Source organism: Schistocerca cancellata, chromosome 3, assembly GCF_023864275.1.
Source record: "Schistocerca cancellata isolate TAMUIC-IGC-003103 chromosome 3, iqSchCanc2.1, whole genome shotgun sequence".
Classification (NCBI taxonomy): domain Eukaryota; kingdom Metazoa; phylum Arthropoda; class Insecta; order Orthoptera; family Acrididae; genus Schistocerca; species Schistocerca cancellata.
In genome coordinates this window covers 523,145,387-523,172,406 of record NC_064628.1, presented here as the reverse complement: position 1 = coordinate 523,172,406, position 27,020 = coordinate 523,145,387, and the positions used below count along the sequence as shown (strand labels likewise).

At 39.4% G+C, this 27,020-nt stretch overlaps 1 protein-coding gene across 1 annotated transcript in view; it reads left to right on the top strand.

Moving 5' to 3' along the window:
• LOC126175342 (peptidyl-prolyl cis-trans isomerase H) overlaps nucleotides 1–27,020 on the top strand; it is a 40,408-nt gene that overhangs the window by 4,777 nt on the left and 8,611 nt on the right. The window contains exon 3 of the mRNA XM_049922063.1: nucleotides 15,608–15,703. Within this exon, the coding sequence (XP_049778020.1) occupies nucleotides 15,608–15,703 (96 nt within the window). The remainder of the gene's footprint in view (nucleotides 1–15,607; nucleotides 15,704–27,020) is intronic.

The window sequence follows — 27,020 nt, the reverse complement described above, 5'->3', positions numbered from 1 at the left end:
TACATCTGAACTTGGGGCTCATATGTTGTGATTTTAAATTCAATGCTATATCTGTGATTGAGTATAATCAAAAATAATTGGCTAAGCAGGAAGACATGTTAGTAGAATCATGTCCCAAGCTGTCAACAAATGCACCAAGTTGTAGTTCCTTTGCACTTTTTATTCCTGAGATATCTGACCCTAAAGAGGGTAAAAAAAATCTATGCATTTTTCTTTGCAGGTTTTTTGAGCCACTTTCATGCATTATGCTGGCTCACAGAATGCTTTACATTCTGTCACACTGTATTTTACTGAGTCACAGCTGAAAGTTATCCAAGACTTGAAGATAAGAGTTTCTTACTTGCTTTTGCCTTGTAATAAAAGAGTTTCAAACATTGGGTTTTGTTCATTTTCGTACACATTGGTTGAAAAGCCATCCAACTAGAAGGCCACTGTCTCTCAGTATGTAAGCTCATGATTCCAAATTTTGCACAGGTTCATTTCTAGGATAGGTCTACACCCACTGCAAATTTCAGGAAAATTGAATCTCAAGGAGTGGGAGAGCCATGATCACTTTAAATGGAATGACGCTAGGAGAAAAAGATAATTAATAAAACCTGATTGGACTAACCTTTTTTCAGAAATAAACTTCATCCTAGACTGTGTGTTACTTAGTGCATGTGTATTTTATTGTCTTAAATACTACCACTCCGGGAATACATTTGGCAGTAGTCCATGGCTTATGTTGCCATTCGCATATACATATATGACACATAATTGACAGTAGGGTAAACTGCAGCACTCTCATCAATCATTTTTGCACAGTGGTGTACCATAATTTTTAGATACACCCTGATTGTAATGTTTTGAATTAGTTGGAGGGAACTCAGCGATAGTGAATGTTTGAGTCAGGCATTTAGGTTGGTCCACATACCCCAGTGGGTAAAGGGGCTGCTCATGATAAATAATAGATTAAAGTTCAAGTCCCAGTATGACACAAATTACATATGTCAGGTCATATTCATAATATAATTTGAGTCAACAGTTTGTTTCATAAGGGCTGTTAGTAGATAAATTGTCAAAATTGAGTCAAGAACTGTCTTAAAACTCTAGTATTTCATGGCCAAATGTAATTCATCTTAGTGTCTTGTATTGAAATTCTGTTCAAGATTGCAAGTTATCCATTATGTTGTATCCATTTCTAAAGTCTTGCATCCATTACACTCACCTACAGGCTACAAATATATATGATACAACGTCCATAGCCTAAGGGGCCGAAGTGTGTCGAGGTAGATCGGGCAACTGAACCCTGGCACATCAGAGTCAACAACGCTATATGACATTTACATTTTTAAAGCCTCCTTTTTCCTTTCTCTGATTAAAACACTTCAGTTTTTTTTTAATTTGTTGCTAATGATAATTTAATTGAATATCATGCAAATTACATAGAAGAGTGACTAGATCGGTATTTTATTTTGTCTTGTCTGTCTTCCATTGCATCAAACAATTATTTCAATTTTGGAGAATTGTTTTCCTCTGCAGGTGTTCTATAGATAGTACTTTTGATTAAATTTCCTCCAGTATTAACCATTTCTACTGAAACACCTTTATCTCATATCTTCAGTGGCGTTGTATACCTCATCTATATGGGTGAAAAAAGTGTAAATTCAAATTTCATGTGGCCACCTGCTTGGAGGGAACTTTAAACTATGTGGTACAAGCAATCACATTGTTTGCAAGTTGTGTAAAATTTTTAAAAAAGTAAGTCTATGCTGGTTATGCACAAAAACAATTGTTTGTTTTGGGATACAAAATCTTCAAATAATAAAAATTACACAAAAAATCCTGTTTTGAAACTAGGCTTTTCTATTGCTCCCAGAACTGTGTATTGTTTAAAATACTGTTAAAGTTCACAGTAAAGGGAAACTATGTTTTTCCAAATTAACTGAAGTGTTTGACACAGCTTCCACAATTCTCAACTGTCACCTTTCAACATAACACAGATTTTGAGCTGTGCTACAGATCAGGCTGTGGCCACAAACGTTTGTCCAGAAACTAATATATATGCAAAAGAAATATTGTCATTGTTCTGTTTTCTTTCTGTCTGTGCACATAAAATGTCACAGGAAATACAGAAGCGTCCGATCCCGCCCGTCTGCTTTGACCCATGACGTCACAAATATGGCGGAAACAAAAACAAACACACACACTTTCCACAAGAAGCCTAATGACACTAACGGGACAAGCGCGGGAAATGGGGTGTTTTGGGTGGGGTGCAAACTAAATATAAACAAATTTAGACGCCTTGTGTAGCTACAACGGGAAATACGGAAGCGTCCGATCCAACCCGTCGGCTTTGACCCATGACGTCACAAATATGCCCCCCCCCTGACCCCCTCCCCGCCAAAAAAACCTCGTATTCGGGGCTACGCTACAGATCAATGTGTAGGTCAATCAAAAGATAAAAAAAAGAAACAAATAAAAAAAAAAAAGAAAAAAACAATATTGATTCATTAGACATAACGAGTAGCGACAAAACATATAGACCATAAAGATTGAACAATCTAATGGCAAACTGATAAAAGCCTCATAGACGACGTTAAAACAAAAAGTACAGTAAAAAGGTAAACTATATATTACAGGCCCTAAAACTCCTACTAAGGTAACGTCAACGAGGCAACATCTACAAACATGCCACACTCACAAACCAAACTCCGCGCCGTAATGACGTCACACACCACAACACCCTTACGTCACGGGTCAAAGCCGACGTGTGAGATCGGATGTTTCTGTTGACCCATGTCACATGCTACAATATCTTTATGGTAAAGCTCGAAGGTATTGGTAGGTACAGTTGATCTGATTTTCCACCTTAAAGGTATGATTGCCTGGAGCCAGACTATCTTCATTTTTTAAGCTGGAAATTTATGTACATCATTATATAAGAGGAAAATTGCTTCTGGTAGGAGCACTTCGAAACATGCTGTAGGGTTCCATACTTTGATCATGGTGTATTTTTAATATTTTGGAAGACAAACAAATAAGAAAGTTCCAGATTCTTCAGCCCTGTTAAGGGTGATTTCATTGCAGGTCATGTCAACTCGTGGTCGTGAATTTCTATGGAAAAAATATATATTAGATCTCTAAATCATAAGTATTAAGAAATAAAGTATTTCATTTTATCTTAATTTTTGGTGATGGTACATACCTTTGAAAATGTATATTTTGCAAATAACTCTTAAAACAATTGAGAACAAAAAAACATTATAACTAATAAACCAGAAGTACTGGAGACCTGGCAGATATTTTGTGTTAAAGCTGCCTCACAGTATCTTGAAATTTAGTTGACACATGCACACTAATGGGCTTCCTTTAACTTACAAATTTAAGATGAATATACGAAATTAAAGTTAATTTTTCCACTTAAAAAGTTATTATTATTTTCTAATTTGGAAAGTCACAGAACACTATCTTCTCGGTCATATTACCAGAGACTACTGATGTAATTGTAAATAATATCTTCTCCGCTCCAGCTATCTGTATTATGTAAATATTTATCCCTAAAAATGTAAAAGAAATGCATTTTTGTGAGATTTTATGCATTATTTGCTCGAAAACCCCATCTGAAAACTTTTGAGATTTATCAAAATATTGTTTGGTTAATATTTTACTAGTCAGAGCAGACACAGTGGGCAATAGTTTTCTGTTTAAAGTGTTAAAATTTTTTTAACATTCTGCATATTTCATATCACTGAATTTCTAGTATGCGAGGGTTGCCAGAAAATAATGCACCACATTTTTTGTCCTCAGCCAAAAACAGTGCTACGAATGCAAAACATTATGTATTATTTTAAGTCTCCTGAGTGAGTGTACCAAGTTTCTGTCACTTCCGACAGATAGCGTAGCTCCAGGACAGTTTCAAAATAGTGTCTGTAGGTGATGTATGTTGCAAGCAACAAGCCGTCATTGAATTTCTCACTGCAGAGAAACTGTGGGGAATTTCACAAAAACTTGTACAAAGTCTATGGAGCATCAGCTGTCAATAGTAGTTCAGTTAGTAGCTGGGCATGGAAGGTGAGGTCATCAGAAGGCAATTAGGTGGAGCTCCATGATTTGCAGCCTTCAGAGAGACCATACACAGCTGTCACACGTGGCATGTTGCCGTGAGCTGATGATGTCATTTGTGAGGACAGACACATTATGATTCGGCAGTTGGAAGACATTTTGAGGACGATGATGAGGTATTGACGTGAGCTTATGATGTCATTCGTGAGGACAGACACATTATGATTCGGCAGTTGGAAGACATTTTGAGGATGATGATTAGGTGATTCACACAGTGAATCACTGGCTCTGCCAGCAAGACAAGGATTGGTATTCACAGGGCATACATGCCCTTGTTTCGCGCTGGATCAAGGCCATAGAACGGGATGAAGATTATGTGGAAAAATAGGGTGTTTAGATAAAACATGATGATTCTTTCATGTATGTAATTCTGAATATGTTCAGTAAAGAATTGTTAAAGAAAAGAAGTGCGGTGCATTACTTTATGGGCATCGCTCATAAAATATGCATGTTGGCAACATTGTTTCCAGCGCTCTGCTGTTTATAACAAACAAGTGAGAACTTGCACATAAACTAGGCACTACACCTCCACGAACGCTAACTGCAATGCAGTTAGCATTGGTGGAGGTGTAGCACCTGCTCAGTTCACAGCCACCATCTATATTATGGTGTGGGTCTGAAGGTAGGCTAAAACAGGCTGAAACGGTAACTTTATATAAAAAAATTTTAAAAAGCTTGATTGTAGTTATCTGTTTATATTCAATTTTAAATAAATAATAAACTGCTGTACTCCAGAGAGTGCGCTCCCTCCCAGTTATTGGGTGACACTAATGTGGATTTAGTTAGGCACGCTGTGACATTGTCATGAGTTTTGTATGATGCAGAATATTTTAACCAAATGAATGGCACTGGGATGTGGAGCCCATTCACTCCAGTTATAGCCAGCATATGTGTAGAGTACTTTGAGGACATCACTCTGGACACAGCTCCTGCAAAGCATAGTTCATTTTATCATCACTTTGTTGTCCGGTATCACAGATTTGAAAAGCTGGGAGAATTCCAGGATCACACCAACAATATCCTTGACAATATCAAGTTGATTTTCTGATGATTTGTTAAAACGCTACAGACCTCTCTATATGAGAGTATTTGTAAAAATTTTGTAACGAAAGGGAAAATTGAAAAATTATAATAAAGAAACCAAACGTGATAGAGATCTTAATTTATTTTCAATAAATACTCTGTTCCCAGTACTATAAGACATGATTAATACATAAACACTTCTGAGCTTTTTTTTAGGGGGAGGGGGAAAGAAACTATAAAAATTTGTAACTTTTTGTGAATTTTAAAATTGTTTTGAATATATGAATAGTCACAGGATATCAGTTGTATTGAGAAATAATATAGTGAAAGGACCGCTAACTGTCAGCTATGACATTAATGTGTGAAATTCTTAAACTGACAAAATATTTGCACATAAAGATGAAAGAATGTGAAATTTTTTGGTTATTGAGGAATTATTTTCTCCAAATCTCCTTCCTAAATGTTCTAAAAATTTCGTGGTGCGTTAGTTGGTCATTGTACAATCAGAGAGCCAAGTACTTGTCTGTACAAAATGTGAGAAATTTTTTAGGTAGACCTAGCTCTACTCTCACAGTCAAAAAATCATGGACACTTAAATATTTAAATTGATCGCTGATTTTAAGTAACTGTTGTGCAAAACTGGTATTTATGAATCAAAATAATTACTTTGGAACATTATAAGTTACTGGGAAAACAATGCATAATTTTGTTCGAAAGCATTTTATAACAAAAATGAGATATAGAATACTTATACCCATTTTTCTTTTTATGATATTATTCATAAATAATTGTTGTCTTCTGTCATGAGTTTACTTCTTCATGATTTTCCATGAATTAAAACTACCAACAATGTAACAATCAACACAGCACTGTTGCAAAGAGTTCATTCTTTTTTTCTGCTTTTCATTGAACTTGTGTAGCTGAGCTGAATTTGCCCACAGATAAGGTTGATCCAACAAGAACAGTACTTGGGAAATGGGAACTGCACACTGGTCTCTTGATGATGGCCATTTGCAAGCATTAGCAGGATCATGAGGTGTCATAAAGGAGACAATTATATCTTGCAGCCCATGAGAGACACTTACTATCTGTCCCAACCACCACTGATTGTCGTACACACAAGAAATGATGTGGCTCACTACAAAGTCTTCTAATGTGTAATGTGGTCTCTGCCAGTGACAGGCTGCATTTTGTGGAGAACCGTTCTTGCAATGTATGTCCCATGTGGGATGCAACCCGATAATGACTTGATTGAATTCCTACCACAGGCTTCATAGCAGACCACTCTTCTCTCTTTTTTAAATGGAATTCCCTTGATGTACTTTCATTTGTAATTAAGAGTTTCATGTTTGTTACTAATGTTGATATGGTGTGTACAAAACCCAGTAACACCTTGTATAGTTCAACAGCATCATGCTGGAGATTAAATCTTGTTGCAGGATGTTTACAGAGACCTCCTACTGTATCATGTGCACTTTTTCCAAGACCTGTTGCTGAAAATATCCATTTTTTTGCCTTAATTCCTGTACTATAGTGTTGACCAAACTCATAAAGCTGAAAGCGGTTTTTAAAATGAGATGCTGCGCCACCAGGCACACACATGGCCTTCAGATGCTATGTCATCAATTATCATGCTGACAGCATAGCATGCATGCCATGAATGAGATGAAACAATAGCAAAACAGTGTGATGTTCTAAGGAAATGTGCCACACGTGTGAATATTGATATCAGTGATATGTGCCAGTGGTAATTTCAAATTTCATTCTGCAAAGCAACAGGCCAGTTCTCAACAAAGTCGAAATGAAGAAACAGTCTGTCAGCATTCTGGGACGTGGTTGATTTTACTTCTGCTATGGCCTGTTTCTGAATGCTCTGGATATGATGGTGGGCTATTCCTTTCATGACCCAATGCCTAAGCTCTGTAACAAACTTCTCTGGCTCTATTGTCTTTTTCACCAACTCTCCTCCCTCCCACAATGCATTTGTTATGTCAATGTCAGTATCCTGAAGGTGTAATGCTTCAACAGTCATCACTTAAGCACCAGGACACATTGCACACTCCTGCAGCCAACATTTATCTTGCGGCTCTTGACGTGTATACAAAAGCATCAGGTCCATCACTGTGTACTTCTTTCCTGGGACACTGCTTATGGCGAAACAAACAAGTTTCAAATTAGTGCAGCAAATACATGTGCATACTCCCTTCACTTGCTGACATTTTACCCATTTTGGCCATAAGGGGTCGAATTTTGTGAGACAAGTTGTTTTATTTATTTATTTATTTATTTATTTTAAACTCAGTTTCTCCTTTTTAATTAGGAGAAATGCTATCTCTTATTGATCTTGTCATATATATTTTTTAACCTTTTTTCACAACAATTGATAACATCAGACTGGTTACGACTGCCTGCTGCAATGTTTGTCATCACTTAGGTACTATTCGAGAGCAACAGTAAGCATATCTTCTGGCAATGGATGCGCCACAGTAAGAATCTGGGCATGCCCAAACACCTTTATCATTCTCTATTTAATGAGCTTTTGAAATCAAATCATCTGAGGAAGTGGGTATGTATTTCTGTATCTGCTGCTCAGAGTAGCTACCTGGTATCAGTCTAAATATAGGTGACTGCTGAGATAGCAGTATTTAAGTTTTGAGACTGCACATCACATTTCATGCTCATATCACTATCTTCGTGTTCTGCACCTAGTTCATTTACATTATACACTGCCTCTTTCTGGACATTTAAGGGGGGATATAGTAGGGGCTATGGCAGAAATGCTAATATTCAATGCATCAACTACTTCACACTCAGAAATATAACATCTGAACTATCTTGTTCAGTTTCACATTTGGATGATGGGGATTGTTCAGGTGGGTTGTCACTAAATTTCTTCTTGTAGTCATCATCATCATCATCATCATCATCATCATCATCTTGGACAGTTTCCAGCCACTGGCTGGGTCTGTCGGGAACACAAGCCTCTCCATCGTGTTCTGTCTTTCCACCATTCCCCCTCTTCCACCTTCGTCCAGTTCTCTCCTCTTCTCGTCACACATTCCTTCACTCCCTTCACCCATCTATCTCTTGGTCTTCCCCTGGGCCTCTTCCCCTCCAGTTGCAGATCAAACATCCTCTTTGGAATTCTTCCCTCATCCATTCTCTTCATGTGTCCATACCACTGCAGTCTTGATTTTTCTATCCTGTCCTGTACTGGTTCCTCCTTTAGTCTTTCCCTCACATACACATTTCGCAATCTGTCTCGTCTTGTTACACCCAACCTGCTCCTCTGGAACTTCATTTCGCTAGCCTGTATTCTTCTTGTAGTGCATGTAGCAATTCCTGCACAATGGATGTGATGCTACTAATGCCATTATTCGAGAACCAAGATATTCCTGCAGTACATCTGACAGATTTCCAATGACTGTGAAGGGTTTTTTTTTTTTTTTGTTTTGTTTTTTTTTTCCTCATTCACTTCTGTATTTTCTCAGTGACTGTGTATCTAACAAAAAGTTCAAACCAAACACAAAACTCGATACAGAATGGTTTATGTGCAAATTCTCGCTCATTTGTTATAAATAGAAGAGCGCTGGAAAGTGTTGCCAACAACCATATTTTACACTAGAAATTCAATTATGTGAAATATGCAGAATGTTGAAAGATTTTTAACACTTTACACAGAAAAATGTTGCCAACTGTGTTTCCACTGACTTCTAACACATTAACCAAACAATATTTTTGTAATTCTCAAAAGTTTTCGGTTTGGATTTTTCGAGTAAATAATTCATAAAAACTCACAAAAATGCAATTTTTTACATTTTTAGTGTACATAATACAGATAGCTGGAGTGAAGAAGATATTGTTTATAATTGCATCAGCAGTATTTGGTAATATGGCAGCAAAGATACGTTTGATGCAATACATCTATCAGGTCTCCAGTACTTTTGGTTTATTAGTTTTTTTTCTCTACTGTTTGAAGAGTTATTTACAAAATATACATTTTTCAAAGGGCCCCACCATTTACAAAAATTAAGACAAAATTAAAATGAAAATACTTTATTTATTAGTTCTTATGACATAGAGGTGTACTATGTACTTTTTCCAGAGAAATTCATACCACAAGTTGACATGACAGGTATGATATTTGATGAAAACGCCCTTATGGAGGTAGAGACAGATGGTGCGTTGCCGTTCCTTGATGTCCTTGTTTGTCATAAAGCAAATGGGTGTCTCGGCCATGGTGTTTCCTGGAAACTCAACACACACAGACTGATATCTGCATGCTAACAGCTACCACCATCTGTCACAGAAACATTCTGTTCTGATGAAGTTGGTGCATTGAGTGGAAGCTGTCTAAGATGCTGGAAACCTTCTGAAGGAATTGAGCCACTTTCGGAAAGTATTCAAGAAAAATGGCTACAACAAATCCCAGATTCTACAAGCCAGCTTTCTGAAAACACACAAGCAGAAGGACCCAGAGGAGAACACAAAGAAGCTGGCATTTTTGTTGTTCTCTTGCTCAGTAACAGGAAAGGTTACCTGGTTCCTAAGAGACATAAATTCATGTGGTCTTCAGGGCTCCAGAAACAATACAAGAACTCATGAGGCCTGTGAAAGACAATGTAGACCTAAGAATGCTAGGAGAATACAAAATACTGTGTTTAATACATTTACCTAACTTTCGACACTTTTAAGGATATAATCATTAGAATGAAAAATTTAAAAGTCCTATAAAATAATACATAGGAAAATACGTTTGTCAGAAACATTAACCAAGATGAAAAAAGTCGTAACATAGAAAGGTTACTTACATAAAGGTACATTGCAAGAAGGCAGTTGTCAAAGTTTAGAGCCGATATGTTCAAATCCAAAATTAAAAATGTTCCAGCCTTTGGTACCTACATCTTGCAAGGAACATCATCAGATTAAGTGGCCCAGTAGCTTAGATTGCTGCTATGAAGACAAGGCACAAGTTGCGCCACCTATTGGGCACAGACAGTGACATATGCCCATTTGAGACATTATAATAGAAATAACTGAATTAAACAATAGTTATAAAAAACAAAGCTGCTGTGACTTACCAAACAAGAAAGCGCTGGTAGATAGACACAATAAAAAACACACAAACACACACACAAATTTCAAGCTTTCGCAACTCAATGTTGCTTCATCAGGAAAGAGGGAAGGGGAGGGAAATACGAAAGGATGTGGGTTTTAAGGGAGAGGGTAAGGAGTCATTCCAATCCCGGGAGCGGAAAGACTTACCTTAGGGGGAAAAAAGGACAGGTATACACTTGCTCGCGCTCGCGCACGCGCGCGCGCTCTCTCACACACACACACACACACACACACACACACACACCTACATTCATACATATACAGACACAGGCAGACATATATGTGCGGATGGATGTGTGTGTGTGTGTGTGTGTGTGTGTGTGTGTGTGTGTGTGTGTGTGTGTGCGAGTGTATACCTGTCCTTTTTTTCCCCCTTAAGGTAAGTCTTTCCACTCCTGGGATTGGAATGACTCCTTACCCTGTCCCTTAAAACCCACATCCTTTCGTCTTTCCCTCCCCTTGCCCCTTTCCTGATGAAGCAACCTTGGGTTGCAAAATATATATATACCAACGGGAAAGCACTGGTAGATAGGCACAATAAAACACACACACACACACACACACACACACACACACAATTTCAAGCTTTCGCAACCAACGGTTGCTTTGTCAGGAAAGAGGGAAGGAGAGGGAAAGATGAAAGGATGTGGGTTTTAAGGGAGAGGGTAAGGAGTCACTCCAATCCCGGGAGCGGAAACACTTACCTTAGGGGGAAAAAAGGACAGGTATACACTCTCGCACACACACACACACATCCATCCGCATATACACAGACACAAGCAGACATTTGTAAAGGCAAAGAGTTTGGGCAGAGATGTCAGTCGAGGCGGAAGTACAGAGGCAAAGATGATGTTGAAAGACAGGTGAGGTATGAGCGGCGGCAAATTGAAATTAGAAATTAGCGGAGATTGAGGCCTGGTGTATAGCGAGAAGGGAGGATATGCTGAAGGGCAAGTTCCCATCTCCGGAGTTCTGACGGGTTGGTGTTAGTGGGAAGTATCCAGAAAACCCGGACGGTGTAACACTGTGCCAAGATGTGCTGGCCATGCACCAAGGCATGTTTAGCTACAGGGTGATCCTCACTACCAACAAACACTGTCTGCCTGTGTCCATCCATGCGAATGGACAGTTTGTTGCTGGTCATTCCCACATAGAAAGCGTCACAGTGTAGGCAGGTCAGTTGGTAAATCATGTGGGTGCTTTCACACGTGGCTCTGCCTTTGATCGTGTACACCTTCGGGGGTTTCCGGACTGGAGTAGGTGGTGGTAGGAGGGTGCATGGGACAGGTTTTACACCGGGGGCAGTTACAAGTGTAGGAGCCAGAGGGTAGGGAAGGCGGTTTGGGGATTTCATAGGGATGAACTAAGAGGTTACGAAGGTTAGGTGGACGGCGGAAAGACACTCTTGGTGGAGTGGGGAGGATTTCATGAAGGATGAATCTCATTTCGGGGCAGGATTTGAGGAAGTCGTATCCCTGCTGGAGAGCGACATTCAGAGTCTGATCCAGTCCCGGGAAGTATCCTGTCACAAGTGGGGTACTTTTGGGGTTCTTCTGTGAGAGGTTCTGGGTTTGAGGGGATGAGGAAGTGGCTCTGATTATTTGCTTCTGTACCACGTTGGGAGGGTAGTTGCGGGATGCAAAAGCTGTTTTCAGGTTGTTGGTGTAATGGTTCAGGGAGTCAGGACTGGAGCAGATTCGTTTGCCACAAAGGCCTAGGCTGTAGGGAAGGGACCGTTTGATGTGGAATGGGTGGCAGCTGTCATAATGGAGGTACTGTTGCTTGTTGGTGGGTTTGATGTGGACGGTTGTGTGAAGCTGGCCATTGGACAGATGGAGGTCAACGTCAAGGAAAGTGGCATGGGATTTAGAGTAGGACCAGGTGAATCTGATATAACCAAAGGAGTTGAGGTTGGAGAGGAAATTCTGGAGTTCTTCTTCAATGTGAGTCCAGATCATGAAAATGTCATCAATAAGTCTGTACCAAACTTTGGGTTGGCAGCCCTGGGTAACCAAGAAGGCTTCCTCTAAGCGACCCATGAATAGGTTGGCGTACGAGGGGGCCATCCTGGTACCCATGGCTGTTCCCTTTAATTATTGGTATGTCTGGCCTTCGAAAGTGAAGAAGTTGTGGGTCAGGATGAAGCTGGCTAAGGTAATGAGGAAAGAGGTTTTAGGTAGGGTGGCAGGTGATCGGCGTGAAAGGAAGTGCTCCATCACAGCGAGGCCCTGGGCATGCGGAATATTTGTGTACAAGGAAGTGGCATCAATGGTTACAAGGATGGTTTCCGGGGGTAACAGACTGGGTAGGGATTCCAGGCGTTCGAGAAAGTGGTTGGTGTCTTTGATGAAGGATGGGAGACTGCATGTAATGGGTTGAAGGTGTTGATCTACGTAGGCAGAGATGCGTTCTGTGGGGGCTTGGTAACCAGCTACAATGGGACGGCCGGGATGATTGGGTTTGTGAATTTTAGGAAGAAGGTAGAAGGTAGGGGTGCGGGGTGTTGGTGGGGTCAGGAGGTTGATGGAGTCCGGTGAAAGGTTTTGTAGGGGGGCTAAGGTTCTGAGGATTCCTTGAAGCTCCGCCTGGACATCAGGAATGGGATTACCTTGGCAAACTTTGTAAGTAGTGTTGTCTGAAAGCTGACGCAGTCCCTCAGCCACATACTCCCGACGATCAAGTACCACAGTCGTGGAACCCTTGTCCGCCGGAAGAATGACGATGGATTGGTCAGCCTTCAGATCACGGATAGCCTGGGCTTCAGCAGTGGTGATGTTGGGAGTAGGATTAAGGTTTTTTAAGAAGGATTGAGAGGCAAGGCTGGAAGTCAGAAATTCCTGGAAGGTTAGGAGAGGGTGATTTTGAGGAAGAGGAGGTGGGTCCCGCTGTGACGGAGGACGGAACTGTTCCAGGCATGGTTCAGTTTGGATAGTGTCATGGGGAGTTGGATCATTAGGAGTAGGATTAGGATTAGGATCATTTTTCTTTGTGGCAAAGTGATATTTCCAATAGAGAGTACGGGTGTAGGACAGTAAATCTTTGACGAGGGCTGCTTGGTTAAATCTGGGAGTGGGGCTGAAGGTGAGGCCTTTGGATAGGACAGAGGTTTCGGATTGGGAGAGAGGTTTGGAGGAAAGGTTAACTACTGAATTGGGGTGTTGTGGTTCCAGATTGTGTTGATTGGAATTTTGAGGTTTTGGAGGGAGTGGAGCTGGAAGTGGGAGATTGAGTAGATGGGAGAGACGGTTTGTGTGCAATGAGAGGAGGTTGAGGTTTGCTGGAAAGGTTGTGAAGGGTGAGTGAGTTGCCTTTCCGGAGGTGGGAAACCAGAGGATTGGATAGTTTTTTAAGGTGGAGGGTGGCATGCTGTTCTAATTTGTGGTTGGCCTGTAGGAGGATGCTCTGAACAGCCGGTGTGGATGTGGGAGAGGAGAGATTGAGGACTTTTATTAAGGTTAGGAGTTGATGGGTGTGTTGATTGGCTGAGTGGATGTGTAGGTGAAGGATTAGGTGGGTGAGGGCAATCGATTGTTCAGTTTGGAACTGGTATAGGGACTGATGGAAAGAAGGGTTGCAGCCAGAGATGGGAACTTTAAGTGTGAGGCCTTTGGGGGTGATGCCGAATGTCAGACAAGCCTGAGAAAATAAAATATGGGAGTGTAATCTGGCTAGGGCGAAGGCATGTTTGCGGAGGGAATGTAAATAAAACTTAATGGGGTCGTTGTGGAGGTGTTGTGAGGGTGACATGGTACTAGAAGGTGGAAAGTGTAACATGAGGCTGAAATGAAAATGAAAATAAATATAAAAATATATGGGGAGAAATAAAGGTGAACTAGAAAGCAAATGGAGATCTGGTGTGAAAAAAGGCGAAAAAGGGTTGGTTATAACTGGGCTATGTTGATCCTGTGGTGAACTTGTGTAGGTAGATAATGATGTGCATAAAGGTTAGGTGGTTGTGTCGCCGCCAAAACACGTTAAAGGGTGGAGAAGTTCGGGAAAATTCCGAAAAAGGTGTACACGATCAAAGGCAGAGCCACATGTGAAAGCACCCACGTGATTTACCAACTGACCTGCCTACACTGTGAAGCGTTCTATGTGGGAATGACCAGCAACAAACTGTCCATTCGCATGAATGGACACAGGCAGACAGTGTTTGTTGGTAATGAGGATCACCCTGTGGCTAAACATGCCTTGGTGCACGGCCAGCACATCTTGGCACAGTGTTACACCGTCCGGGTTATCTGGATACTTCCCACTAACACCAACCCGTCAGAACTTCGGAGATGGGAACTTGCCCTTCAGCATATCCTCTCTTCTCGCTATCCGCCAGGCCTCAATCTCCACTAATTTCAATTTGCCGCCGCTCATACCTCACCTGTCTTTCAACATCATCTTTGCCTCTGTACTTCCGCCTCGACTGACATCTCTGCCCAAACTCTTTGCCTTTACAAATGTCTGCTTGTGTCTGTGTATATGCAGATGGATATATGTGTGTGTGTGTGTGTGTGTGTGTGTGTGTGTGTGTGTGTGTGTGTGCGCGAGTGTATACCTGTCCTTTTTTCCCCCTAAGGTAAGTCTTTCCGCTCCCGGGATTGGAATGACTCCTTACCCTCTCCCTTAAAACCCACATTCTTTCATCTTTCCCTCTCCTTCCCTCTTTCCTGACGAAGCAACCGTTTGTTGCGAAAGCTAGAATTTTGTGTGTATGTTTGTGTTTTTTTGTGTGTCTATCGACCTGCCAGCGCTTTTGTTTGGTAAGTCTCATCATCTTTCTTTTTAGATATATTTTTTCCATGTGGAATGTTTCCCTCTATTATATTCAAATGTTTTCTATTTTTATATTGTCATCAGTTCAACCACGAATAATGTTTTAATCAATAAATATTGTTATTGATATAGCCGAGTAGGCTAAGGTGCTGCAGTCATAGACTGTGCAGCTGATCCCAGCGGAGGTTTGAGTCCTCCCTCGGACATGGGTGTGTGTGTTTGTCCTTAGGGTAATTTAGGTTAAATAGTGTGTAAGCTTAGAGACTGATGACCTTAGCAGTTAAGTCGCCTAAGATTTCACACACATTTGAACTTTTTTTGTTTTGTTTTGTTTTGTTAAATCTTTCTTTCATTTAGTTATTTAAAAACATCACACTGAGTTAACTCAGGGTAATATTTTGCATCATCACTGATTATGTACATTTGTATAACAAAAAATACCTCATATTATGTACTGCTCTGCTTGTTAACTCTAAGTTAGACAACACTGTAATTTTAATGTAATGTGTTTTGAATATATGATCAGAATGTAAACTAACCAAGAAGGGTTAATATAGGATGTATTTGATTAATCAACTGTACCGGTATGTTGCAGGGAGATGGAACTGGTGTGATGAGCGTATATGGTGGTGGTACTTTTCCTGACGAGAACTTCAATCTGAAACATGATGCACCAGGACTTCTGTCTATGGTATGTATTATAGGTGGTATTAACCTTTGGTGCAGCACTAACCAATACCTTTCTGTGTGTCTTATAGGAACTAAATAATACAGTATTCAAATTCAGAAAGTAAATAGGTTAAAAGAATAAGATACCATACAACTTTGACTCTTAACACCACCAGCAAGGTAGGCATGACAGTGTCTCCTTCCACTAACATCTGCAGTTTAATATATTTTAAATTTACAGTTTTCATGAAAAAAATAATAAGAAACCAATCATAATATTACTACTATGAGATCTGTGGGGAGAGGGCACTGATGCAGAGAAACAAGATATGCCAGTAACTAAAATAAATACTGGTCAATCTTTCATGCAAGAAATTAATTTCTATAACAGCATGAGAAATATAAAATAGATTTCAGTAGCCGTATTGCACCCAGTCAAATGAATACTGGTGTACTGATGATGACTCTTGCATAATGAATTACAGTGTAGTGTTCTACTGTTAATCCAGTTTGATCTCTAGATATTAGTTTATATTATGTGTTATTTCCCTAACCTGCCTGGATAGATGTGTTTTAAAGCAGTGATTCTGGGATGAGAGCTGTGCCAGCCCAGATCGAATACACCCTGTGGTTTTAGCGACGAGAGTCATTGTGCTAGCCAACCTGGATGTGGCTTTTAGGCAGTTTCCCACATCTCACTAGGTGGATTCCAGAGCTGGACCCATGTCTTGTCTCTTGTTACATGATTTGCAAACACTTAGAAAACTTTTGCTCATTTTCACATGAGCAACACTGCACACAGGACAGCTGGGGTGCAAATTTAATCCAAGGGTGTAATGGTGGCAAAAGAAAGGGCATCTAGCCACCCCCTTCAATTAACTTTGCCAATCCATTAATAGGGTCTGTGCAGGGTACGGCGGCCAATGAACAATGACCAGTTTTCGTCCAAAGCGCTGAGCGAGTTCATTCATTTGTTCAGAAAGGGAGGCCAACAAGTGTTTTCCAGCTTTTGGCTGATCAGTGATGACAGAATTGAGGTGCACACCCTACAGTCTTTCTCAAATGATTTTACAGAAACTGTTTGGTAAAAAAAGTCATTTTTGCTTTACTTATAGCTTTATAGTCAGGTTCATGATGATGTGCCCATTCTTTCATTAATGGTTTTGTAAACCCTTGTTGCCCGTGTTGTGAAGGCCTCGTCACTGCTGCTGTAGAGGCCAAGTTGCCACCATTGTTACAGTAGGCTGAGTCTGTGAGTTTGTGAAATGGCTTCTGGTGCAGTACACCGCTAAGACAATTTCTCCCTGCCACTATTACGCAGGTATGCACCAGGGTCAGATAACAGGATAGGAGAACGAAGATTCTATGACACTCCAAGAGATTAGTAACAGTGTTAGACAAATGAGTTAAAAGGTTTACTTATCTTTGTGAATTGTTGAATGATTAAGTCTGCAACACTGCATTTAATATAACACAAAAAAAGCCCTCAATGGCTAAGCGCAAATAATCATAGGCCAACTTCACGGTACACAGCAAATGCAATTTTACAACAATTGTCTGTCCACTTCTAAGAGTCTACTAAATGATATTCCCTGTGTAAGTCAGTCCTGGATGATGACCTATAACCAAATGAGTGAGTGCTGCTTATCTATCTTCCGAGTCGGCTTCTGTCCATTGTCTCCGGTCATTGGCGGATTGTACTCGACCAGCAATTGGCCAACGTGAAGTCGATATCTTCATCCTCAGCACCACCCGTGGTGCTCGTGGAACTCATCCTCAGCACTGTCCATGGTGCTGGTGGAACTCATGCAAGTGGCAAGCCTCTATGGCATTGGCATCAGCTCACATCTTTGCGCCTTGTCTGTGGTGCTTTTGCCCCAGCTGTGTCTTGTTTGGACGACACAGCAAATGGTGATAGTTATTGTGATATTTACATGGAAGTAAGACACTTCGCAAAACTTGGAAAAGTTTGTAATTAAAAATAGAGGTCAGTATGATTTTGTGCTTGGTGCATATTACATAATACATTGTTCTGTATGATATTTAGTTTACATATTGAATTTTTATTTGGATTTGGGTAGAGATAGCTATCTGCCACCATTCTCAAGAAAACTGATCTGACACAGCACACTCATTAGTGATTGCGCCGTGCCAGCAATAAAGCCAGAGTAAAATATCTGCAACACTCCTCGTGTTCATAAATGGTTTGATGTATCGAAACGATATTTTGGCAAATGATTGCACACAAACTTCATTATGTACCATGTTATTCCACTAACTACAGACTTTTTCGATGAGAGAATGTAATTTTTAAGGGCCATTGATAGCTGGTAAAAAGAGAAATGCTATGGGTTTTGGAACAACATAAGTGAAGACATTACACTTTTTTTGTGCTGAGGATGTGCTTTTTCATAAGCTGCTGGCCTAACTTTTCCTCGGTTCCTCACTTAATAAACCACTGTTTCAGAATTCTCTCGCAGTTGTATCTCCATGATACATTAGTGAAGTGAGACTGTAAAGTCCGCTGTGTTTTTGCAAAAGAAGCAGATTTTATCATAGCAGCCAGAGAAATGTGTAGGTTTTACACAAAATTTGCCACTCATGATGCTTCTCTGAAAGTCAATGGTTAACAAGCGAGACTAAAATAAATTGCTGCATTTTGGTGGAATTCTTTTTAGGTACTAACCAAAGCAAAGGTGACAGAAGAGCTTTTTGAACAGTCACCATGCAAGTGTGGTCATGGAGGGGCCCCACTTAATATTTACAAGAAAATATGAATGTAGACTAGAACGGCACATCCTCTCCAGTGCTTGGCATTTCCCATAAAACACCTGTCTGTAACCCCCACCACTACTGTTCTTCCATATGTGCCCTGTCGTCTGTGCATGTACTGGCCAAGTCATTCTGCACAGATTATAACCACGTCATCTCTATGCTGATTTCAGACAAAGGGACAAAAAAAAAAAAAGAAGATGATGTGTAATCACCTTGGATGCATATAAATTTTTCAGTTTGTATGAGTTAATATTCTCCATTTTATTGTTTCATAATACGAGGTGTGATAGAAAAATTTGGTGAATAGTTTCATTAGGAACAAAATAATAAACTTACATGGAATTTGATGTCAAAACACTGTCCATGGCTAGCAGTGCATATATCCCATTGTTGAATCCATGACTGGATGTATTTGCGGAAAACTTCTTTTGGAAGGCTGTTCAGCTGCTCTGTCATGACCCTCTCAGTGTCAGGAATGGGGTCAAAATGTTTTTGTTTAAGCACAGTTTTAAATTTTAGGAAGAGTGAGAAACTATGTGGTGCTAAATCTGGCATGTAAGGTGGATGTGGACAGATAGGAACATATTTCCATCCAAAACCTCGTGAATTAAATCAAGGTGTGGCATGGTATATTGTCTTGATGAAGAGGGAAGCCATTTTGCCATTTTTCTGGCCTTTTTCTTTGTACATTGTTTCAACTTCAGTTACAGTTTTGAACTAGTAGTCAGGATGTGAATGAAGATGATCATTCAACTCCATGCAAACTGACACACAATTTTCCTTCTGCTCGCCACTCGAAAGTCTGGGAACAAATTTTGCACCCACTCGCATCATTAATTATTGGTCAGAATGCATTCCATGAACCTGTGCGAGATGCTATGGACTTCAGTAAGCTCTCAAATAGTACTTCACAAGTTTGAACAAACAATTTTTGTCACTTTTTTCACATTTACTTCTGTTTTTTATGTTAATGGATGTCCTGAATGTTTCCCATCTTCTTACCTCTTCTAAACAGTCTTCACAGTCTCAGCATTATCGCCATACACCAATTTCAAGATTTCATGAGCGTTTTTGGCTCCCCCCCCAGCTTGAAACAGAATGTTCATGCTTCATTTTAAATCCATGATGCACAACAGACATGGTAAACACAACCTCACTCTATCTTCTCCGGATGCTTACTAAGTCAGAATGTGTTCCAACTTAACATTGCCTGTCTCAACAGATAAAGCTGTCAAGCAAATTACTTCAAACGGTTGTAATAACATCAGCAGTTGCTACTAAAAAGATTCATTTACTGAATTTTTTAATCACACCTCATATGTGACTACCACTATTTCTTTGATATTGTCACGCATGATATATCTAACCAATCTCTAAACAGAGATATGAGCTATGGTTGTTAACTCTCCATATCCATATTAAGTCATGAAATTATGACTTGGATACTTCAAACAATCCATAGGTTAGGCAGGTTTAAGTCGTGGAAAACAATGTGCTATAGTAATTGTATCTAATCTTACTCTCCTGGCCCCACAGACTGCTGCAGTTGGTTTTTGGCCTTGTCAAGTACTCGCTTCACAGTGTTCTGTCTTTGGCATCTCCTTCCCTTTCTCCAAATATTTGAAGATCTTAGCCACCTCGTCGTCTCATATTATTGGTGTTCCACCGAAGGTTTTCAACCTTTGGGTTTCTTCTCGAACACTTCTCTCTGTCTTGATCCCTCCTCTTTTCTGAAGACATAGCTGGACCATCTCAGTCTCCTTGTCTTGGTATCCACAATATATATCCATCCACAATTATATATTTCCCAAAGCTCCCTGTTCTTTCTTCTTTGCCATTCCCCTCCCATACAAATTGACCCGAACATCTTCTGCAGGATTTCATTTTCAAAAACTTTTATCCTTCTGTCTGACTACATACATAGTCTTCATATTTCTGTCCCACAGAGTAATAATTCATTGAGTTTTCCAGTTTTATCATCACTTCTGTTTCTCATTTCTCATCATTTCTGCTATTTACTACAACCTCAGACATTCAAACTCTTCTGCTTCTTCAAACATGTTGTTATCAATCTGCATGGTTTCTCACCTTTTTGTATCATAATTTCTTTCTAACATCATAAATTTTGTTTCCTCATTATTTACCTTTAAACCAATTTTTCTGATTTTTGAAATAATTTTCTTGCCATTATTTCTAGGTCATCTAGATTTTCAGCGATTAATGCTACATCAACTGCAGAGGCCAGTACAATAATTTGTATCCCCTACTTCCCTCTTCTGTTTTGTTTATTCCATCCAGGACTTGCTGTATGATTATGTTGAACAAGAGTGGTTACATTCCATCTCCTTGCTTGACTCTTATTTTTCTGTCAAAAGCCGTGGAATATTCTCCGTCCATTTCAGTATTCTCTCTCACATTTTCCCTTTGTTTATGCTATGTAGGCTTCCAGAAACTCAACAAACAGTATTACCATTGTGTAGTTGTATCCTCAGTATTTTGATACGGCTTCCTTCCATACAAGTATCTGATAAATGGTGGATTGTTTCTTCATAAATCCCACTTGTTTCTCATCTATTGCCTCTTTCAAATGCAATTCCAATCTTTTCTGGGGAATCTTGGAGAACACTATGTAGACTGCACTAATTAATCAGATGCCTCTATAATTTTTGCAATCTTTCTTATCACTCTTTTTATGAATTGGTACTGTGACTGCTCCTTTCCACTCAGCTGGCATTCTTTCCTCATTTCAAATGTTGGTCACAAGTTAGTGTACTTGTTTCGGAATTGTCTCTCTTCTCTGAACTTCAGCTGTTATTCTCTCTCTCCCTGGACCTTTGTTGCTTTTTAGTATTTGGATTGCTTCTGCTGTCTCTTTCGTTGTTGAACAAAGGGCTCTACATTATAATATTCATGTAGTTCCTCCATCTCTGTACTTCCATCTTTGACATTTAAAGGTTCCTCAAAATATTCCTTCCAAATTTCTGTATGTTTGGTTCTTTCAAAAAACCTAAGTCACCTGTGAAAAGATGTTGCATTCCAAGCAGTTTTATCCTCTTTTGTTCTTTTAGTTACTTTCCACATGCTCTGTTTTTCCTTCTGAGAGGGTTTTTGGTTTCCCTGTTAGCATTTTCATATGCTTCTTTGCTTTTATGGAATCTTCCTTTCTTTCATTTTTTGTTCACGTTCTTTTGAGAACAACTAATTTTCCTTCCTTCTTCCACATATTTCTGCTGCTGCTTCCACTTTAAAAAAAAGTTGTCTTCCATTGTTAGAAACTCAAAATCTGTTTTTAAGCATAATGACAAATTTCCATGCCTTGTCATTATTTTTCAAATTGGTCTGTGTCGGGCTTTCATTCTCTTATGCTCTTTCCCCCCTTTGGCTTTTCTGTAGCTATTCATTGTTGTACCTCTGTCATGACAAAATGGTAGCCAGTGCCTTCCTCGACTCCTCTTATGGTTTTCATGTTCTTTACACTTCTGTTATGTCATTGGTCTACCAGGACATGGCCTGTTTGGTTTTTTTGTTCTACAATTTGATGATATCCAAGTTGCCTTGTGAATGTCTGTCTGAGGAAGGTATGTGCTCATAATTTTGAAGTTTGCTGCATGTGCCCAGTGGAGTATTCTTACTCTATTCTTGTCACTTACATTGTGTAAGCTTTTTATCCCAGCTTTTCCCCTCCAAGTGGTCTCCCTTCAGACTTCAGCTTTGACGTCTCAAACAATGAGCTTCGTATCATATCCTGGTGTCTTACTAATTGCCTTCATGAGGTAAAAATCCAAGTACTACCAACAGACACATTTAAAAATAGAAATATCCGCAAGAGGTTTTCAGAATTAGTAGATCCTTCATAATGTAAGTTGAGAAAGGTTGTAAAGATGGGGCAGGTCACTCAAACCCCACATCAAGAGTGACTGATGCATCTATTGTTTCTATTATTAGCAATAATTATTTGTAATTTATATTTTTCTGAAGTGAATTTTCCTTTTGGTAATATCACAGCCTACTACATTGCAAACTATTGTAAAAAAAAAAAATGATCATGAAACACATATACTAAACAGGATTTAATGGTGCCACAGATTTATTTGTCTCTCGTAGATGAGCAAAGAAGACATAAACAGTATTTCGTAACCTTGGTTTCAATTAAATTCGAAATCAATTCAATGTTCCAAAACAAAACTTTGTGAAAGCTATTAATAAACATTAATTGTTCTTTGGAACTAAAAGACTTGCATAAGTAGAAATGTTTACCTGTATATAGCAATCATCCTTTTCAGTTTTCATTTGCTTATTACATACATAATAAATTGATGCATTTCACTATTATTCTTGTTATTGCTTCAATAGGACAATGAGGAAAATGTAATGAATGTGTGTGGATATCATTTCAGGTTAAAATTACATTGGAATTTGAACTAAGTCACTCTTAGTACATTTGCATAATAACAAGTGCTGTAATTTGCTTCTTGCTTTCTCATTAAGTGATACAATTCACGTAGTGAGTAGGTAAAAGCAGCTCACACCATCTGTTATCAAGCAGATGTACTGTAAGAAAGTCAACTTTGGTTTCTATGTAATTTGAAATGTTATGCAGTCACATTAATTATTATCCTCAAATGCTGTTGAGGTGTACGAGGGAAATAAAATATCTCCCATGGACCAGAAAGGATGGAGAGGAAATTCTTGATAGCAAATCCATCTAAGGTGAACCTAGCAATCCAGTACTGAGTAAAAAACATTGTTACAGACAAGGAACAAGGCTCTAAAAGAATGGATATAATGGAAGAAGACCCAGTTATTCCCAGGGACTAAGATTTTACGGATTGAATATACAGTTGCTGATAGGGAAGATGAAAGAAATGGTGGTCTTGGTGAATAGGAGGAGGTTGGATAGTCTAGAATTGTCGGAAACCAGATAAGAGGGTAAAGGAAGGTGAGAATCAAGGAGTGGATGTAGGCTGAGCTGGTGTGGGAATGAGGAAGAAGGAAGACATGGAGTAGCAGTGTAGATATGAGAGGAGGACTGAAAGAGGAGGTGAAGGGAATAAGTGACTGGACGATGAAGGCTGAAGTGAAAGGAAAGGTTTGGAAATTCTGCAGGTATCTCAAGTTGAGGAGGACTGTGAAGACTAAATGCAGAGACAACTAACTGGATAGAATATTATGATAATGCCAGAGATCTAATGCACAAATGGGTAAGGAAAGAGAATGGTATGAGAAAATATTAGCAGTAGAAGAGTGACAAAGAATGGACAAGGAAGAATGAAAACTATTAGACTTTTTAAAAGGAATGGACTAACAGTCAGCTAGACCAGGTTTAAAAAGAAGGAGAGGCATAAGGTAACTCCATATGTCTGTGACTTGTCAAGTAAATCTGTGGCAGACTACATAATATGTTACTAGGACACATCTACGAAAGAAATGACATATAAAACATCTGTTCGACCAATTTTTTTTGGTATTGTTCATCAGTTTGGGACTCATACCAAATACATTTAACAGAAGATATACAGGGTGAATCAGGAGGAAATGTACCTGCTTTGACGAATGATAATATTAATGATTCTGAACAGAAAAACTCCATATGGACACATGCCCTATTTCAGATGTTTTCTGAGATAGGACACATTTAATGTACATTGTTATTTATTTTCTGTGTTTCTCAGATATTGATGTTGTTTACAAAATACCACAGTATTGTCATGGAAGCTGAGACGAACGATTTGTTACAGGACACTTGTGGTCAGTCGAGTTGGGAAGCTACCTCAAAGTGGCCTACAGAAATACAGTGCAAGCACATTGTGCAAGATTTTCAAAATTCTAATGCTCACTCCATGCAAACTATTAGTTCTTAAAAAAAATTAATGGAACCTATTTTGTAGGAAATTTAATGTAGTTTAAATTTGTACTGCAATGTATTTTCACTGAAGGTGCAGTTTTTGAGTTATTCAGGAAAATGTACAAAAGTTACATTACATCTATGTCAGAAACATTTGGAATATGGCACACATTCATATAGTGCTTTGTTCAGAATCACTAATACTATCACCCTGTCAAATCATGTACCTTTCCTCCTCACTCACACTGTAGAGAAGATCCAACACAGAGGGGCACATTTCATCACGGGATAGTGTAGTAAAAGTGAGAGTGTTACAAAAAATTCAGAGTGTGGAGTTTTGAAGAAGAGTTGGATGACATATTAGTTCTTCCCACATATGTCTCACGAAATGACTACAATGCAACCAATCAGAGAAATTAGGGCTCATACGGAAGTTTATCGACAGTTGTTCTTCCATTCGTGAATGGAACAGAGGAAGAGGAAAATGATGGTGGTGCCAGAGGTACCCTCTGCCATACACTGTAAGGTGGCTTGCAGAGTATAGATATAGATGTAGAGAACAGTCACAAATGCCAAGGTAGTACCTTAGTAATACCTTTTAGTAGTGATATTTGCAGGGATTAAAAAAGGAAAATGGAACAGAAAGACAAAGTCTGGAAGACAAAATAAAAGAAATTTATAGAATTTCAGAAAATAGTAAGGAGCAGCATATCAAGAAATGGACGTTTAGAGGAGTAAAGAAGAAAGTTCAAAACAGTGGTGATGGAAGCAGCAGGAAAAGTGTGGAAGAACCAGTACGAAAAAATGTGGAAAGAAACTTTATGTTGCAATGATAGTGTAAGGGAGGAAATGGCAAAGAAAACCAAAGTACTCCAGATATGATTTCAAAAGAGAACAGAGGAAGAAAGAAGGGAATACACTTAGAAGAAGAAGAAGTTGGTGAATAAAGGAATTTTAATAGGGGAGAAGAGGAAATTGATGGAAGAGTAGACAAAAATTATGGAAGAAGAGAGCAAGGGGAACAAATACAGGATGGGGCAAGTAAAAGTGGCCCAGATGAGTGGCAGCATTAACAAGGAAGAAAAGACTTATAGTTCCTTCCATCAGGGCCAAAAATGCCAAGACATGAATGATGGTCGCTTTCAGCATATGCTGTCATCAGGTTAGTACTGTATTTCCTTTTGTCTGCTGTGTTTCTTTGTAGCCTGGAACTGTGTTCTCTGGCCCTCTTTTATTTGTGTCCCACCCCCCCCCCCCCCACCCCCCACCCCGTACTATATGGAATGCGTAAGGCTAAGAACAGAGGCATGATCAGTAAAGAAGGAAAGTAAGCCATTGAGGTGAAGGAACTCAAGGCGATAAGGGAGCAATATGTGAAAGAGTTACTAAACCCTAACAGAAATATGGAAGAAGAAAATGAGTAGTTAGGGACTGTAGAGAATGTCGAGCTGGACCAAACCTGGACAGAGCTAGAGGAAGCAATAAAGCCCATGAAAGGAGGCACAGCACCTAGACTTGATGAAGCAAATATGGAGATGGTAAGAGGATCTGTCACTGTTGGAGTGCTGTGGTGGCTCAATGGGGTGATGAGAACATAGGGAAAGGAGGAACACCTGAAGACTGAAAAAAAATCAGAGTGCCAGCCTTTGAGAAGGGTTGGAAGAAACTATGCCAAAATGGTAGGGGATTTACTCTAAAGTGTCATACCGCCAAGGTATTTGAGAAGTTCCTGAAAAAGAGAGTACGGGAAATAGTAGTTGGAGAACAGTGATAGGAACAGTACAGTTTTAGACTGGGAAACTAATTTTTGGTATAAGCAGCTCCAAGAGACACACTGTGAATATGGCGAAAATTTAGTAATGGTGTTACTGGTCACTGAGAAAGCTTATGATAGTATGAAGAGAAGCAAGGTTTGTAAAAGGTAAGTGTGGAAGGCTATTGGGAGAAGACTAAAGGGAATATATCAAAGAAGTGTGAGTTGTGTGAAAATGGACTACAGAAGAGAGACTGGTTCAAACAGAAAAATGGGCTGGAGCAAAGACGTACATTGTGCCCTCTACTTTTCGTTATAGTGGATGAGAGAATGGCAGGAGTGACAACGTGAATTGGAGATGAAAATATGAAACCAATTGTGTTTGCAGATATAATGGTGTGGGAAAATGGAGCAGGAGAGGTACAAGAAAGGCTAAATGTATGGGAAGAAGTGGTGGTACAGTATGGATTGAAATTTGATGAAAAGGAGAGTGGACTGATAGTTGTCAATGAGGAATAAGATACGAATATCAATCGATATAAGTACCAGAAGGCATATACTACAGAAAGTGGGGCATATCCAGTTCATGGGGTGTGTAATACAAGACAATAGGAGGGATAATAAAGAGATAAGTGAAATAGCAGAGCAAACACATGGATTCCTGCAAAGTGTAAGAAACCTGGTCTGGAGCAAAGATGTACCTCCACCAAGCAAACAGGTGTTACACGGAGCATATTATATTCCAGTACTCACTTATGTATGGAAAATGTTTTTGTGTAGCACTCCAAAACCATGACATGGTACAAAGAATTAAGAAACATATGGGTACAAATATCGGATCAAAAAGGAATAGGTCATCAAGTTCAGATTATTTAGACTTTTTTTTTAGACTGGCATTGTGTACTCCTCCATCAATCATCGGTTTTTCCATATCAACTATAAAAGACTTCATGAACCCATTAGGTC